General features: G+C 37.0%; 1 protein-coding gene across 4 annotated transcripts; it reads right to left on the bottom strand.

Moving 5' to 3' along the window:
- Window positions 1-177: 177 nt before the first annotated feature.
- Window positions 178-14192, bottom strand: LOC583094 (septin-2B). 4 transcript variants are annotated; one of them, XR_004065292.1, is made up of 15 exons: window positions 14077-14192; window positions 13923-13933; window positions 11905-12010; window positions 11290-11376; window positions 10385-10508; window positions 8480-8614; window positions 7516-7633; window positions 6371-6472; window positions 5729-5825; window positions 4930-4978; window positions 4080-4187; window positions 3286-3358; window positions 2185-2314; window positions 1010-1591; window positions 178-620 (listed from the first exon to the last, which is right to left on the bottom strand). XR_004065292.1 is itself a non-coding variant. In XM_030992282.1 (14 exons), exons 1-13 carry the CDS (start codon window positions 14084-14086, stop codon window positions 2225-2227), a joined length of 1110 nt encoding a protein of 369 aa, XP_030848142.1. In that variant the 5' UTR covers window positions 14087-14192; the 3' UTR covers window positions 178-1591; window positions 2185-2224. The 4 variants fall into 4 exon arrangements, 2 of the variants coding, with proteins under 2 accessions (XP_030848142.1, XP_030848143.1); XR_004065293.1 differs by having other exon boundaries at window positions 1190-1591; XM_030992282.1 differs by having other exon boundaries at window positions 178-1591.
- Between the last annotated feature and the right edge of the window lie 4846 nt (window positions 14193-19038).

Genomic DNA, 19038 nt, shown 5'->3' with positions numbered 1-19038 from the left:
GCATGCACTCGTATTAATGTATCGGTTATGTTCTTCTGTTCCTTGGTAGAAGTCATCTTGGTTCAATCATCCTGTATTTGTAGCAATGGCACTACCTACACGTATAGATCATTTCTAAAGGGTAAAGGTCAAAGGTCATTACTTGTGCCATTGCCTACATCTACATACTATATTTTCAATTCATATTGCATAGTTTGCGAACTAGTAAATATTCCAAAACATAAAGCCACTCTAATTCCTTTACAAAGCACGATTCCTATTTATAAATGATTAAAAAAATTCTGCATACCATAAATCACTTCGGTTCTTTTTTACTCCTTCATTAAACTTTCCACTTAAATATGATTCTTACAATATTTCATTAGCTTGAAAAACAATATCTGATTGTAGAATAAGCATAAATCTACACACGTTATGTTATCAACAGCTATAATTTCATGATTAAATAATTATCAACAGGGGTCAAATGAGTTTGATTAATATCAGATAACTTGATAAGGTAATGCTGCATCGTTTGACCCAACAAACAATAGAAAATGCTGAGATTACTGACCCGATTCTAACTGTTAACTTTACACCTGTAATAGTGAAATGTTTTCCATCTGTATTTCATCATCAAACTAAAATGTGTTTTTTCTGTACTAACAACCCTGCAAACCCTCTGATGATTAAAATTGGATTAAAACTACATCGTTTGGCCCGACAAACAATAGAAAATGCTGAGATTACTGACCCAATTCTAACTGTTAACTTTCCACCTGTAACAGTGAAATGTTTTCTGTCTGTATTTCATCATCAAACTAAAATGTGTTTTTTCTGTACTAACAACCCTGCAAACCCTCTGATGATTAAAATTGGATTAAAACTGCATCGTTTGGCCCAACAAACAATAGAAAATGCTGAGATTACTGACCCAATTCTAACTGTTAACTTTCCACCTGTAACAGTGAAATGTTTTCTGTCTGTATTTCATCATCAAACTAAAATGTGTTTTTTCTGTACTAACAACCCTGCAAACCCTCTGATGATTAAAATTGGATTAAAACTGCATCGTTTGGCCCAACAAACAATAGAAAATGCTGAGATTACTGACCCAATTCTAACTGTTAACTTTACACCTGTAACAGTGAAATGTTTTCCGTCTGTATTTCATCATCAAACTAAAATGTGTTTTTTCTGTACTAACAACCTTGCAAACCCTCAGATGATTTAAATTGGAGAGTGAAACCTCATAATGAGAAGGTTCTTAAAAGCTTTGCCTAATCCCAAGTGCACTTCGTTCTCAGCAGATTGACTTTAATTGCCGTCGTACTATCAACTATCACAGTGAAAACTTGTTATAAAGAGCACTGAAAACATACTCCCATTGGCTATTCCAGCTCTAGGACTTTAGCTACTGTAGAAGTTATTATGGTAATGTTATTATCTATTATTATTATAATGATTATGGAAATAAGCTAGCACATTCCTTCTTTCCAAGAGACTGGTGATCTCGACAAGTAGGCGACAACGGAGGTAACAGAACATGGTACAGGGTCTAGTAACAAGTGGTGGTCCCAAAAGCTGTCCAGCAGTGGATGATTCCATAATACTGAAAGAGAAGTTTAAAAATAATATGGATGTTAATAACAATATATAAACAGTTTATGTGTATCAAATTCACCATTTTGAATTGATATTTATTTAATATTGAATGGCCTTTAGTAGGGGTACAGGGGTACATCCCCATTGTGAAGGACATTTTAAGCAATATTGAACTCTTAAATATAAGAAATCTGATATATTTATTCCTGAATGCTCATTCCAATCCTGGTGGCATGGGGGTTAAAGATAAAGTTGAGTTCTGGTCATGCGATTGCTTTGTGAAACAAACGTGGAATCGATCAGAAAAGGTTGATCACCTAGCATATAAGTATTGGTGAGTAATGCAAGGTAAATTTGGCCAAGTCTTGGTAAAGTTACAATCAGAAAGATGTATATGGGACTACACAAAACATGTGGCATAAAAATCTGTCCCGATTTTGTATGATGTTACATGCCATATTTAGAATATTAAGGCATTTGAAGAGCAGGGAACATTTTTTATCTGATGTTCTTCCACACTTGCATAACACAATGATAACGCTGACTAATTAATTTTCACCTCTTCCCAGAACTCAACCTTCTCTTTAATGTTATCCTTACCAATTACCATGATTGTTGGTTCTTCTCTCCGTCTCCTCCTCTAAACCTCCTCAGAGTGAAGACCACCCGTCTGAGCTTGTTGCTGCATCTGCTTCTGCATCTGTGCTAGCATCTCCTGCATGCGACGTAGCTACAGCACAAAACAAATACAATGGCACGTGTCATTAATAAGCAAAATGCGAGAATAACATCAAACATCCAAAGATAAATATATGTTGCTAAAACAGGGGGTAAAACTTGGAAGCCTCATGAAATATTCATGATATTTCTTGCATTTTCTTGCACCTTCCCTTCTTCGCCACTTTTTAAATACTTCTTGGATCAATGAAGTTTTTCCAATTCTTCATCTCATCTATTTCAATTACTCTTCTCATAGCTAACCCTCCCCTCCTCCCCCCCCCCTAAAAAAAAGGAGGAGCTCGTAGATATCACTCTCTTGAAATCTTGAGAGGTTATATGCAAATCTGTGTGTGCATCACTTATCTGTGAGGTAACTTACTATCAATCAAGACAAGTTAAATAGTTGATATCTCCAAGGGGGGGGGGGGGGGGGGGTGTTTCACAAAGACTAAAATCAACTTTGGGTTGGACTTAACTATGGCAGGCTATTCATGCCACTGGTTACTCTCACCATTGGTCTCTCAATTATGATCATTAGATAATACTTTTTCCTCCAATAATGAACTATCAAAAATGGTAAATTCTGTAGATTTGTGACCACAATTTGTACGTTCCTTTAGAAACCAATGCCAGGAATGGTTAGAGGAACTAGTGGCATGAATGGCCTTCCAAAGTTAAGTCCAATTCAAAGTCGATCTTAGTCTTTGTGAAACTTTGGGTTGGGTTCGAAACCAAGACGATGCGCTAGTGCCCTTTGGTAAGGCATTAATCCTCATTACCAGGTCCCTCGTAGAGGACCTAAAGCCGTTGGCAGTCTGGTTGCTTACTTACAAGCATTTATGCTTTCTTAGCAGTCAGGTAAAATAACCACCGCCATTCATTCATTATTATTATAAACACCCCCAGATCCAAGAGTTGTCAGACAAATATTATAGACAAATGTATGCAACAAGTTTTAAAAAACCAGATTGTCACACATACCTCTGAATCCTTCTCCAGCAGCATACGATCCTTCTCAGTCGAGGGTTCTTCCGAGGTAGACCCTGCTCTCCTCCTGTTCAATTTCACAATGAGAAAAAGAATTATTGTTATATCTGTTATAGGCAACTGTTGGAACTTGTATGTATCTTTTAATAACAGGGACTGCCTCGACAGAACCTTTATTTGCAGTTTCCCCAACATTTTTATATTGATAAACTTTGTATAATTCCAGTAGATCTGTAGACATTTTTGCATTTTGTGGGTGTCTTCCGTTTTTTATAGTGTATATAATCTGTATTTTATACATTCATTTAAAAAAATTGTTTATGGATTTTAATTGAAATGAAACTTGAGCATTACGTGCAAGCTGTTTTATATGCAGTAGTGTACACTGTATCTTTAACAAACAGATATTTTTTGGTTGTTGTGACTTAGGACCAAGCTGATTATTTAAGAGTAATTATAAATGCACAATCGACTATATCCAACAAATAGCCTATACACATGATCATCAATTGAGGGGTATTATGACTAGATTAAATTAGCATTTGCAAAATGTGAAACGCAGTGAAAATTACAATGTCATCTGACCCCAAATCTTCTTCTTCATCCCAACCCCCCAACCCCCCCCCCCCCCTATTTAAAAGGGAAGTCTACCCTGATTTTTTTTGGGGGGGGAGTTGCATCCAATCAAACACAAATTTGCAACACTGTGATTTATCTTGCGAGCGCCTCTCCAATTCACTCTGGACATAAAATTTCTGTTTTAAGTACGCTGGGAAGCCATGACTTACGAAGTTGGTTTCTTGGCACCACTGCTCCCTGTCTTGGCTAGTTTCTCAGACCTGAATGCTTCATAGTGTACCTCATGGGTCACGTCCTTCAGATCCTCCATGTATGCTCTGTGTGCAGGTCAACAACAAATCAGCGTTAAAGGCATCGTTTAACAATGTTAAATCTGAGATGCATGGCCCTACCTGATATCAGTGTCTGTGACATGGAGTAATATTGAAGCCCTAAAAAATTGCCCGTCGAAATGGTCATGAAGTGCCTCAAAAAGTAGAAATCTTTCAGTGACCGGTTTTACCATACTCATTTTCCCCAATAGATTGTAGTGTTTTGTCAAATATTCAAATTACAGTGAAAATTGAGCTGAGTCTATTGGTGTTACTCCTACGGCAAATATGAATAATATGGTTTCCCATAACACTTTCCATTTTCATACAACTGTTTTGTATTGGACAGGATGTGGGTAGCTGTATAACATCTCTTTAAATTATCAATGTCTACTTTCAATGCACATCTAATTTACAACATACAATGATTTAGCTTAGACTGGAATCAGAGTCAGAAATGACACATATATAATATATATATATATATATATATATATATATAAAACTTGCAACAACAACAAAAATACAGTGAACAAGAATACTTTCAGGCTCAGTCTAAGAAAAGGGAGAACATGTAATAAAATGATTTGTCAATCAATATGATTTTGGTTTCCGTAAAAAAACAAAAAAAGGGTTAGAAGAGAGAGTACATGTAATAAAAAGATCTATTCCTCATCCATATGCTTTTGAGTTCTGTAAAAAAAAAAAAAGGTCCAAAAGAATTTGCTTCTCATATGATTTAACTTACATCAGCATACTCCTTAGCTTGATGAAGTCACAGTGGTCAGGGTTCTCAACTAAAGATGAAAAAGAACGAAAAGAAGAGGAAACCATTCACTATTGAAACAAAATGAAAGATTATAATCATTACAAGGCATCAGACAATCTACATGGAGGGCTGATGGCATTTTTGGAAGAAGGGATGGACGCCTGGTCAAAACTACGATACTTCAATGCAGAGTGTATCTGGATGGCTTAGACAGTGGACATGGTATCGAGAGTATCAAGGTGTCTTGTATAGAGAGATAGATGACGCGATTCTTGGCAAAGTATGGCAGACATGTTTTCATGAGCAGGCAGTCAGCTCATGGAAATTCAATGGAAAAGGCATATTCAACCTACCTTGGTATCTTATGTTTGATAATTTCACTTTTGTTCTCTTGTCATTGTCAAACAAAAACGATAACAGCAACAACAACAACAACAAAAATATCAAAAGATGAAACAACACATAGAACAATATATTTTTTTTTAAAGAGAAGGACAAGTTCGAGTTCAAGTTCAAGTTCGAATAAGGTTTTATTCATTACTTGTCAACAAGTCCGAAGACTAAAAATGCAAGTTTACATCAATATAAAAAGCATTCAAAAACATAAAGATAAGTAGACAAGTAGACAACCCTTACAATGTTTGTTTTTATTTCAACATTTAGTCAGTATTCCAAAATTTCCAATATCATAATATGGTAGCTTCACACTTTCAATTATCAGTGTCATGTAGAGAATTAACAAAATTGTGCATTGGTAAGTAAAAGTCAAGGTCCTTACCTTCAACTACGCCCCATGGGTACAAACGCCCTCTGACCTTCCGCCCTTTGACCTCGATCAGCTGACTTGATCCACAGACAGCAAATGGCACACTAGCCTGGGGAGGAAAGATGTCATATCGTCATTAATAGAGCAAGAGAAGTGTAGGTATAGACTTAAACATAAAGTCAAGTTTTGGTCATGCGATTGCATTGTAAAAGAATTAAAGAAACGGTGTGGAATCGATCAGAAGAAGTGTAGCATATTCATTGGTGTGTACCGCAAGGTTCTGGAATCATCAAAATGATAGCAAATTTGGCCCAATCTAGCTAAAGTAACAAGCACTGTACACAGAAAGATGTACATGGAACTACACAAACATGTGGCGTAAAAACGAGGTCCACATTTTTAAGCTGTTACATCACATGTCATATTTAGAATATGAAGGTAATTGAAGAGCCATAGTGTTCAGGGAACATTTCTTCTCTGATGTTCTTCCACACTTTTAAAAAGCTTATTCGGGACCAAAAAAGTTCACAAACTGAACATTTAATACTGCACACAACTTCATCAGACAAAAAGGCAATTTCTACATGCAGATCAGTTTGGTACAACATTTTTAAGGGGGGAGGGGGTACATATAATGAAAGAAACAATGCCTACCTTGAGTTGTTTGTTGTGTTCTTTGAAGTCCTCATCTTCATCAGAATCTGAGTCTGGCATGTGATAGATCTTAATACCATTGTCATGGATCTCATCAAGTACCTATGTTAAAACACATGGGATGAGACTTGCATTGAATAGGGAACCCAGTAATAATATGTACATGTACACTACGCTAGCCGTACATACTTGAGAGGTTTACAAGGTGATACAGCAGAAAGATGTAGCATACACAGCGTGGTGATCTTAAAGAAGAAGCCTCGCATTACGTAAGCAAGTCTTAGTAGATACGTGTATGAGTATTTTATTCACACATATGTGAGGTTAACCAACAAATAGTATAGTGGTCTTCAAAGAACAACAGATCTTCTTTTTTTCAAGATAAAATGGTAAGGTAAGCACGAAGTGATAATGGTGCTTACAAGGTGTCCACTCTTTGTGTTCACCTTGGCTCCTCCGTACTGTACCGAATCCATGTGCAGAAGGTCATAGTTCGCCGACACCATACTTGGTGGAAATATCATTAATGGGTGTACAAGTCTGCATACAGCAAACCGTAGTCCCATAACAAAATAACCCCCTAGTCTCTCAGAGAGTCTCTGGGTGAGGAAAACGTAAGATAAAGACTTGACCATGTGGGGGAATGGGTGGAAAATGCAGAGCATTACATAAGACCTGTTGGTCATAAAACTGAAGGGTAATCCTGGTGATTGACAACACCTGTTTATTGGGTTAACACCCGAATGTGTTGAAATTCCCCATGAGAGCCCACTACCATGCATCATTAAAGATAAGCTTGAGCTCTGGTAGTGATAGAAAATGATAAATGACATGTGTCAAATGATTTTGGTAGAAAATGTATAGGGGCTGAATAATGAGCATAGAAAGATTAAGAAATCAAGGTAAGTAGGCCGCAGACCATGACCTAAACATAGGTTACTACATGTGTGTGAAAATGAGAGTATTGGTTTTTTATGGATGAAGATATCCAGCAAGTTTTTATAAGTTTGTTTTTATGTTACTGGTTCTAACAATCGATCTACTGCAGGATGAACAATTCAGAATGAATTATAGACATGTTCTCTCGACATACGATATCCATACCAGAGCTTTAACACATCTCGCTCCAGATATGAGGGGCTCACCTTTCTTTTAAGCTTGTTGAGTTCTCTCTTAGTGAGTGTGTCAGACTTGGCTATGACAGGCACAATGTTGACCTTGCTATGTAGGGCTTGGATGAACTGAACATCAAGGGGTTTCAACCTGAAAATACAAAGATATACTTATTAATAATACTCCACGTTTATGTAGCGCTTGATACATCAACGATGTCTCTAAAGCGCTTTACAGATATAATATTACCCTGATTATCGGATTCAAGCTCGCCCGCACACACAATGTGTGCACATTCTCCACTCCCTGGGGAGCATTCCAGCTAGTCGACATTTTACAGACGCTCACAATGCTGAGCATATTACATTAACGTTCGCAAACTCGATGGAGGGTGACAAGTGTAGATTAACGTCGTGCCAAGGATGTTAGTGGCGGGCTGGCAATTGAACCCCGTACCTTGTGATCCACAGTCCGGCAACTTATCCACTAGACCACAACGCCTCTACTTAGAGAAAACAGTCTTAAGCCCAGATGGAGTTATTATTGATCATCTTCATGAATCCTCACAGCTAGCATACATTTTTCAATAAGCGGAAGTGAAATGAAATAAAAATATTGTTCTTGTTGTTTTCTTTGTCTTTTTTAAAGAGGTTGTTGTTTGTTTGTTTTGTTTATTTTTTCTTTAAACACGATAAATCAATTCTTCAATCATAAAAACTGCAAGGAGAACAAATGAGATACAAATGATGAATTCCAAAGAATCTCTTCTTTCTCTCTGCAGTCAACAATTTTAAGTGGACAGATGCGAATCTGGAATTCAAGTTTTCCAACAATCAAGATATGTAGCTCCAACTGATACACTTGGAAATACTGTGCCATCATTCTAGCAAAACAAAGTGTAGCAACTTTCTTCAATCCGAATACCAACATGACAGAACGATGGAGAAAATCAATCCATGTGTATGAAAAAAATGTATGATCTTCATTTTGACTCACCCATGTCCGGTAGGCGAAATGAAGTAGAAGCAGCAATGGACCCTGTTATCTACGATGTTTCTTCTGTTTAGACCGCTCTCATCGTTGAGGTAGCGTTCATACTGATCATCAATGTACTTCAGGATGGGATCGAAACTGCAAAAAGAGGAAGAGGGAAATACAGTTAAACCTGTAAAGAAAAACCTCTCAAGGGAAACATGAAAAGTGGTCTTTATATTAAAGGGACTTGGTAACATTGTTCAGATGAGAGATAGTGGTGCTAAGGTAGTGACTTCAATGCTAGATGTACAATTAAAGATAATCTGAAAATTTGAGTGAAAACGGACCATTATTCATGGTACAAATTGGGAAAAACTGATCTGATCAATTCCTTAATTCTCCCAACTATATATATATTTTTTTTTACAATTTAATTACATTTTAGGTGCATGGAAATCTCACAAAGCAATAAAATGGCTCTACATTCCATTCCAAACATTTAGGGTTGACAGATTTTTTTATGGCCTGTTTTATGTCTTTTTTACATGGAAAAACGGTTGGGAAAATTAAAAAATGGTTGGGAGAATTTACTGTTAATCACTGTAAGAGGGTGTCATACATCGACACCTTCAAAGAAAACCATAGATATCTTTGTGGTTTGAGAATTTTTTCAGGATCTTTTGCATGTCAGAGGGTAAGTACAGTAGAAGGAATATAGTAAGTAACATTTTATACAAAATTTAAGCATTTTTTGTCATCAACTTTCAACAATGTTACCAAGTCACTTTAAAGCAGGTGGTCTTTATGTAAAGGTTCCTTCATTACAGGTTTGAATGAGAAACCATGCTCAAGGGAAACAAAACTCGGTCTTTGTAGACAGGTGGTCGCTAGAGCAGGTTTGACTGTATGTGTATGGTTTAATACTTGGTATAAATTTACCAGAATGTTACATGACCATGACAGTCTGTAGTAAGGCCAATTTGGAACAAATTGTCCAAAATAGAAAGTCAGAAAAACCAAGTGGGAGGTACCGGTATCATAAAGGATGATCAATGAAAACAAGACTAATGGTCAATAATAACGACATATAAACTATTATAATTATCATTATTATTATTTATACCACGCTTTACAGTAAATGACGATCCCATAAATACATGTAATAAGAAAAAAATGTATTACTAGGTATTAGTTCTTCTGATATCTTTTGTAAGTTTTAAGTACTTTTACTTTCTTTTTCAAATAGTAATGTACTATGGGTAATTTTACAGTAGGTAATTAAATTAAAGAACAATTTAAAATACTTGGCAATAAACATAAAAAGGTTTCACTTTCTCTCGGGTTATATCCTACTTGACAAAGAGGATTAGATTTCAATGTCATATCTTAAAATATCAAACTACAAACCATAAGTTAAGATTTGGTCATCAAAGGACACTAGATGGCAAAGCAAACCCTTTAAATAGTTATATAAACACATTTTCACATATATGTAGAAACTTTTAAAACCACATCTAATACTTACATGGAAAAGGCATAATAGTTTGAATTCATTAGTTTTCTTGTGTTTACTTTGACAATAAAATAAGTGTCACTTTCTTTCTGGAATATATCATGCTGATAAAGTTGATTGGATTCCTGACAAAGAAGACAAAAGCTCTGTGTTTAGAATACTCTAGTGAAACAATCTGATAAATCGGTGGCAAAAATGAATGTATTTCAGCCTTACAATTTTAAAGGAACTTCAACATCACTTCAAAGAGCAAAACTATCAAAAAATTAAAATCAATGTCTATTATTTTGTCACTTAGTACTCCTAAATTATTTATACAAGAGCGATGTAATGCATGAACTTTAAAAAAAAAATCAATTTAACAGAAAGAATGAAGGATGACAATAAAGAATAAATGATTGATAATTACTTACCAGTCGTTGTTATTGATGGCATCACCATAGCCTGGTGTATCTACAACAGTCAACCGAAGCTTAACTCCTCTCTCCTCAATCTCTACCGTTGAGGCATCGATACTCACAGTCTTATCAATCTTCTCTGCAATGAGAACAGCAAACAGACAATTTTTAGAAAAGTAACATAAGTTAAAGCCTGTCTGTACTAGTTTGGCCAGGAGGGATTAGACCACCCAGGGTGCTTACTGACAGGTGGCTATTTCATCAACTCAGCGCTCAATTAACATACGAAAAAGAAGATCATGATCATGGGGGACCAACGGGCACTGCTTAGGAGTTGTTTTATATATATAGAGGGAGCAAGTAGTACAGTGGGGCTTTAAATGATCTAGGACTTTGGAGAAAATAATACTAATTCATTGTATTCAAACTTTTTTCGATATTTTTTTTTTTTTATCCAGGCTTTTGTTTATTCTCAATAAAAGATGAAAAATAGAAAATAAAGACAAATTAGACGCATCTGTTTGATAAAAACTTAAGATTGATTTTCATAAATAATTGCAAAATTTTGAAAGATGACTGCACATAAAGGCTACAAATAGTTGGATGTGGGTGGATGCAATCAAAGAGTCTTGCTTGTGCTTTGAAAGAAAGCAAAATAAAATAGTTTATAAAATAGTATGCTCAATCTTACAGCCTATTCACACATTGTAATTGTGGGGTAGGGCAGGAAAATAAATATGTGGAAAGAAATGGGAAAATGGAGTGATAGACACAGAATGTATGAGGGAAATACAAAAGTGACACAAAAAATGAGGTAGAAATAAGAAAAAGGATGAATATGCAGGGGTAGAGATAGATGGAGATAGGTGGATGATACAGATTACACAACATACTGTGTTTTGAATGACAGACGTACATACCTGCTGCACTAGGAATGTGTCTCTCTGGATACAGATCAGTTAGGAAGAGACTGTTGATCAGAGTGGACTTGCCCAGACCAGACTCACCTAGTCAAAGAAAGGATAAATTTATATGAATTAGCTTTTAAACAAAATCAATTCTGGGACACAAATTACACCATCTGGTGAACACTGGCACAGTCAATAATGACTAGTAAATTCACAAGAGTTTTATTTATTACCTTGAGAACACCTTGCTAAGAAAAAATAGTCTCATGATCCAGTCAAATTTAAACATACTTAACTGTACTCAGCACTCATTAAGAGGTATAAATTCATCAACTACATAGATATTCATCAAGAGCGATTTTTGCGATATGGGAAATTATTTAAAAAGAACACAATATAAAATCAATTTTTAAGTAAAGAAAAAAAATCTATATTTCCAGCAATTATTGTTAACAAAAATGTAAAATTTATGGGATTTACATGTTGATTACATTGCATTAAAAAATTACATTATCAACTAGTGTTAAGAATAGGCAAGCAATATATAATTTGTGTGTGTAATCGAATGGCAGATATTTTCAACTTATGCCATGCCGTCACAATGTGAAGGATAAAGTGGAGACTTACCGACCACCATGAGCGTGAACTCAAAGCCCTTCTTGACAGACTTCCTATGCACCTGGTTTGGTAGGTTGGCAAAACCAACATATTCAGGGGTCTCTGGGTTGCTGAACTGGAAAGGGGAAATAACAAGTCTGGTCACAGTACGCAACAAGGTACAAGTATTTGATTCAATGACAGCCAACTAGTACCACACTGTGCCGGTCTGCTCAATGAATATTTCTAAGACATACAATTCAACCCCCCCCCCCACCCCATTTTAATTGTAACTAGAAGGGTTGAAAGTATTGAAATATTAAAAGCCATTTACAATTATGTCAGTACATGTACATGTAAATGGGTATATTCAGTAAAAGATGGGATATAATTACTGAATACTTCAGGGTCATCATGTGTACGCATTACTTTATTTCAATATGCACAAACCGCATGGAGTTTCCTTGCAAATTTGAAGTGAAGCAGGTACATGTACCAATTGAATTATCACTTTCTGTTGAAACTGAGGAACATTTCATTTCACAAAACACCATGTAAAGTACTACAATTAGTTAAAAACTGAGAAATTTATCCTAACTCTGAGTTGAAATAATATGCAGACTGCCTGACATCCCCCCCCCCCCCCTCCCCTTCAATACATGGTAAGGTAACGGTGACAATCACTTTATCGTACAGGTATGTAATAAATAACCCTCCAACAGTAGAAGTTCAACACCACTGCAGGCACTGCTCCTTGAGTAATGGGAGACATGTGGTTATCACTGAATAGCCTTGATACATCCACTTTCAATTAAAGCTCGTCTGTCCAGGAAGCAGAAGGGATTACACAAGGGTCATGTGCAGTCACATATATTATTCTTTGCTGCAATGGGCTTTTCTTTCAAACCATATATGATGAAGCCACTTTATGCAGTTTAGAAATAGGTCATGTACCGATAGCTTTATTACAACCATATGGACAAGAACATAGTCCCGTGGTAATCACATGTAAATGTTCGTGCTCTATGCACTTAGGCTAAAATCATTTGAAGTTTCAGGGAAGGGGAGTGGTGTAATTGGCAAATCTAGTTGGAACTGTCATTGTAAGTGAGATGTAAGCAAGATCTGGACCCCATCTTATAAACAGCTGGGATTAATCACAACTTATTTGTGATTGATATCAATCGCAACTATGTACATAAGAGATATGAGACTTCAAACTGATTTGGATCAATCGCAACTCTTTACAACACCGGGCACTGATAAAATAACTATTTATTTTACGTAAACTATCAAACTGCAATTTTGTTTTTGAGGCTTTTGAACATGTTAGAACTTAGATACAATGATTCTGATAAATTTGACGATTAACCTTTTTTTTAAGTGCAATCCTTCCAAGATTACAAAGCATGAATGTCAAAGAAAAGAGATTACATAGCATAAATGTAATCTCATGCACTAACTGTCTACAATACTTTTAACTGTTTTGTCAAGAACAAACTGCAATGCCGATGCTCGTCATTGCACTGAACTTAGGTGATCGTTAAGGTTTTAAAACAAATTTTAAAAGGACAAAGAAAGTGGAACATATCTCACCACAAAGCAATATTAATAAAGCTGGAGTATTAAAGGGAGCTATGATTCATACACATGAGAATTTGGCACTCATTTTTAAAATGAAAAATAAATCAACTTTGATTTCCTCCATGTTTTATCATTTTTGTCAGCCCCCTGTTTCATACCAGAATTTATCACATGACCCGTTTGTTAATAATTGAAATAAAATCAGAAATTAAAACTCAAACCAGCAAGAGGTCACATTAGCCTTAGGAAGAAAGAGTGACTAATATAAGCAATACCACATGCCCACACAATAAACACACAGCACAGACACAACCGTTAACGTCAGCTCAACACAACACATTGGGGCTGAACCTGTCCATGGCTTCCCGATTCCCAATCCGCTAGTGCAGGGCATATCGCTAGGAACACACCGCTACTCTCTTCTCTACCGCTCTGAACCCGGACACAAAATGCCGTCAACTTACCGCTGCTCTGTCTGAAATGAGAACAAAAATGCACAGAAATAAGTACATGGTTAACAGATATGTTGAAGGATCACATGAAAAATCAAGAAAATGTAACTTAAATTGGAAAATAAGGCGTAAATATCACTAAGAATAAAAAAATTGTTGTTCTTACCTGCCGCCATCTTGAATGCTCGTATGAAATTGTAAAGCGCCACCACCAACCAGAAAACTGCCACGCCTATAATCACCAATGTCAAATACTCCCGAATACGGCACAAACTTTGTGTGGTTGCACCCGGGGTTGCACCCTACGTTTGCTCCCTATACAATTTCCGCAAATTTCCTATTCTTTAACATTTTCGTTCAATTTTGCTATTTAAGTACACTCGATTTTGATGAATGTACATGATGGAGAAAAAATAAACAACAACAAACAAAATTGTGACAGGCGAGCCGATCAATATTTTATTTATAACTCAACTTATAAATTGTGGTCTCCAAAGTTTTTCTCGTTATATTATATTCAATCGAAAGAGCTAGGACCATTTTGTTCTCAACAACTTTTAATTCCTGAGTCTCTCTCAATATAAAAGTTAGTATGAACTTAAAGGTTTAACTGAGACTCAATTTCCGGGCTCAATTCCCTTACAAAAAAGATCATAAGTGTAAGCAGGCGCGTACGCAGGATTTTTTTCAAGGGGGGGGGGGGGGGGGGGGGGGGGGGGGGGGGGGGGGGGGGGGGAGGGGGAGGGGGGGGGGGGGGGGGGGGGGGGGGGTAGAGGTAGAGGACATTTTTTTTTTTTTTTTTTGGTCTCGAAATTTGAAAAATTGACATTTTGCTCCGTTGGGGGGGGGGGGTAAGGTCAGCTTATTTAGGTCAGCCATGGGAATTTTTTTTTTTTTTTTTTTTTTAATAAATAAAAAATAAATAAAAAATAAATAAACAAATCCAAAGGGGGGGGGGGGGGAGGGGGGGTAGGGGGTTATAGGGGGGGGGGGGTTGCACAAAGAAAAATACCAAAGGGGGGGGGTTAACCCCCCAAACCCACCTGTGTAACTATCGGTCGCTACATCGCATTAGGTCCTCTTCCAGTTTTTGTTTCAAAGAGTAAAAGGCACGAAACATCGCGTTCGTTTAGGTTTATCTTGTCCTGAGTTATCAAAGTGGATCAAAATAATTTTAGGAAGGACTAGGCCATATATAGTTCATGAATTTCAAATAATAGAGTTATATGTTAGTGTGTATTTTTTTAACTGTTAAGTTTGGGCAAAAGGCGCAAATCTGTTCACAAAGGGCGCCTTTCCCTGAAGATACGCCACAGCTTTAAGACGTCACACATAACGGAACAAAACGTCACCGTGGTGCTCTCTAAAAATAAAAGACAGAGAGAAAAAAGGATAGAAGAAATGTGGAAAAACTGATAAAGGAAGAACGAAATATGGCGACCTTTAATTTCATTGATGAATATAGATATGGCATTACAGAAGATTATTAGAAACCACTTTGCTACCTAATGAAATATGAGGTGTTGATTATTTTAATGTCGGTAGTTTCAAAACTGTCAGGGGCTGCACCCCCCCCCCCCACCTCACTACCACAACCACCGTGGTACCCGCTCATTACATATGCGTTTACTTAACCATTCCACAATTGCGGTCTTAAACCCATAGAAAAAAAATCCAAATATAATTTTTTTTAAAGTACAATTATTAAGCCTCAAAATGTCCATCTGTCTTGACATAGCTTGATGCCGCACCTTCCTTATTGTGAAGGGCGCCATCTCGAATTGTGCGCCTCTGAATATGATGTCATCAGTGTATAGTCCACAGAATTATAATTCTGTGGTATAGTCCCATATTTCGTAACCGTATTGATTTCAGATTATCCCATTGCATCATAGTTCCATGTGATTACATAAGAACACGTGTAGCTTGTGACATGGAACCATGTGTCGTTGACTCGATCGTTAGGTAGTTCGAATAATATGTCACTCTTGTGCAATGTCGTATAGTAATTTCAATATAATTATATGCCTGTGTGTTGCGCTTCATCATTCGTAATGTTCGGACCCATTTAATTCTATTACTCGAAATATGGACCTCCTCCCCCCCCCCCCCGATCAGCTTTGCAGGCCTAAATATATAATTAGTAATTCATTTGCAAATAATTATTTGTATTAATTTGTTTTATTCGTAGTTTTATTTCTACAGGGTAGCATATTGTCAGTAATTACAACACTAGCTGCTTTCCTCATTGGCATGGGAGGATCTAGCTTTTCAGTGCCAGGGGGGGGGGGGGGGGGGGGGGGGGAGTTCACCCAGTGGCGGATCCAGAATTTTCCAAAAATCGCGCCGTTATACTGTTTTATTTTATTTTATTTTTTCCCCTTCTTCCCCCCTCTCCCCCCCCCCCCCCCCCCCCCCCCCTTGGCCGCCCAAGGGGGGGGGGGGGGTTAAACCGCCGAACCCCCCCCCCTAGATCCGCCCCTGATATGCCTTGTTGGTCTAGGTAATAATACTGATTAAAGATTGAAATTAGAGACAATTAAGTTAATTGCTAAGTAATACATACAGCTAACAACTAAAATATTCGTAGACCCCTTGTAAATTTGATTTTTTTTTTTTTTTTTTTTTTTTTTTTTTTTTTTTTTTTTTTTTTTTTGCATTTTTATTTAACTCAAGAATGAAGGGTGGACTGGTCGAACCTTTGCTGATTAATTTTAGATTTAAACGTCACATTCTCAAGATATATATTCGGGACAAATCAAATTTTCACATACTTAACAAATTACAAAACTTGGTAAGCGTAATTAAGTTTGTACCAAACATGTATCAATAAGGAAGCCAAGACTTTCGTTGAAAATTACGACGACATCGCTGACAACACAACCCAAAGACAAACAAATAAATTTGCCGGAATGTAAACAAGGACTAGAGGTGGCCATTCTTTGCGTCACTGACATCATCAAGTACCATGTCTGAACAACAGACTATATACATAATGGTTGAATGAACTTTGAAAGATGTCCTCATTTATGCATAAACGTGATTTCTCATTCTGCATGATGACGTCATCACCTGTACTTTAGTGGTATTTAAACAACCTTTGATCTTTTTGTCATATAGTTTGCTTCATTCATTCATATTGTTAGCTTACAGAACACACGTGAACGAATCATATAATGGAGGAATACAGAAGTTTGTTTGTACAATGCTGATGAAGTCTGGTATTGCATCATACTATACAATTCAAGCGTCAAGAGTAAAATGAAATGGGTCAAACTCGTTCCATCTCAGAAGCGCAACGTGGATGAAATGACGAGGGCATTTCAATGAATTTTCATGTAATTCGCATGGCATTGATCAAGCCTGAATCACCTTACGTTTCCTCATTATTTTATCATTGAATAATTATTGATATAGGCCTATATCATATATACATGAACTTAACATTCTGTTCACTCATTATTTTTTTCTTTCTTTTGAGATTTGATTGACTTCCGGGGGGGGGGTATATATACTCAGATTTGGTTTGGACGGAGGTGTGCGGCTGAAGCGTCTAAACCCATTTTAGGGGTCATTTTGGCAAAAAATGGTACTCATTATTACGGACTTCCATTCAAAACGCAACTCATGTTTAAGGTTTTGACGTATTCTATTTCATGAATAATTTACATTAACTCATATATTAATCCCTTAATTTACTTAGTTACATGCAGCTTTCCCAGTTTCAGCTGTTGTTTCTCCTATAATTTCTTTCAAACGTTGCACGCTTTCTTGTCCGGGTTTCGTTTACTTCCCATTTCCAGCCTCTTTTGCTTTCTTTGATTGATACCCATCAGTTTGTAACAATAATGTAGCAAATTAGAAAAGAACTTGTGGGGAAAATCCACTAAAAAGCAGACTGAGCAGCACATTTCGAAAGTACTCACTTTCTCTTGAATTTATAATATGAAACAGGGATTTGACGACCGACTGCAGCATGGGTGCATGTGACGATTCCATTGAAAGCAGTGGATATTTTCCAAGGCGTTTCGCTTCCAACTTATAAAGTAGTTAGAAGCGGAGCTCAAATTAATGATATAATAAATCTGCATCATCGACGAGGACTTTGAATGAAGAAGCGAAATGATATCAATATTTTTGCGGGATTTTGGATCTGAAATGTTCACTTTAGTGAATTTTATGGGCGATATATTATCCTGAAGAAAGTAGTAACCCATGTTTAAGGCAAAGATCTGAAAAGTGGGGGACTTTTAGGGATTTTGCAGCACAAAATCATACCCCATGTTTAGGAAATTTTTGCAAAAATGTAACTCATTATAGAGCAGCACATCCCCATATACCTTATTAGACGAGTACCCCCCCCCCCCCCAGATTGACTGTGACATATAGACCGAATATCTTTAAGCGAGATAGGAAACCCAAGTAATATAGATATGCTCCTTTTTCAAATCCTAAAAAATCGACACCCTTGTAAACTGTAACAACTACTGCTAAAATACCGAAGATACAAAATCGGAGGGAGCCTCGGGGGGGGGGGGGGGGGGGGGTGGGTTATTACAGTGGCTTATGCTCATCATAATCAAGTACTCATATTTTAATCTCGGTTGTGCCTCTGTCTTTCAACCCCCCCCCCTTTCTCTCTCTCTCTCTCTCTCTCTATCTCTCTCCTCTCCTCTCTTTCTCCCTATTTCCTTCTCTTTCTCTACCTTTTTGTTTCTCTCTCTTTTCTATCAGTGGATCTATCTTTGTCGTGTGTTATTCTGTCTCTCTGTCTGTCCGTGGCCCCCCTCTTTCTCTCTAGTATTATGTATCTCTCTCTTCTCTTCCATTGTTATCTCTTTCCCCCTCTCTCTCTCTCTCTCTCTCTCTCTCTCTCTTTCTCTCTGCCTGTCTCTCTCTCTCTCTCTCTCTCTCTTTCTCTTCTCTTCTCTCAGTGGATCTATCTCTGCCGTCTGTCTCTGTCTGGCTGGCTGCTTCTTTCTTTCCTCTCCCAGAGAACGGACTTTTTTTTGGGGGGGGCAGAAGTAAAATCTGCATCACCACCACTCTAACTTGCAGACCCCACAGAACGCTTTTCAAAGTTGAAAGTTCAAAGGTAGAGCGTAGCGAGCAGAGCGAGTGGAGCGTA

Source organism: Strongylocentrotus purpuratus, unplaced genomic scaffold (assembly GCF_000002235.5).
Source record: "Strongylocentrotus purpuratus isolate Spur 01 unplaced genomic scaffold, Spur_5.0 spur5_scaffold_2, whole genome shotgun sequence".
Taxonomy (NCBI): Eukaryota; Metazoa; Echinodermata; class Echinoidea; order Camarodonta; family Strongylocentrotidae; genus Strongylocentrotus; species Strongylocentrotus purpuratus.
The sequence above is the reverse complement of the archived record's forward strand: the minus strand, read 5'-3'. Positions and strand labels throughout refer to the sequence as shown.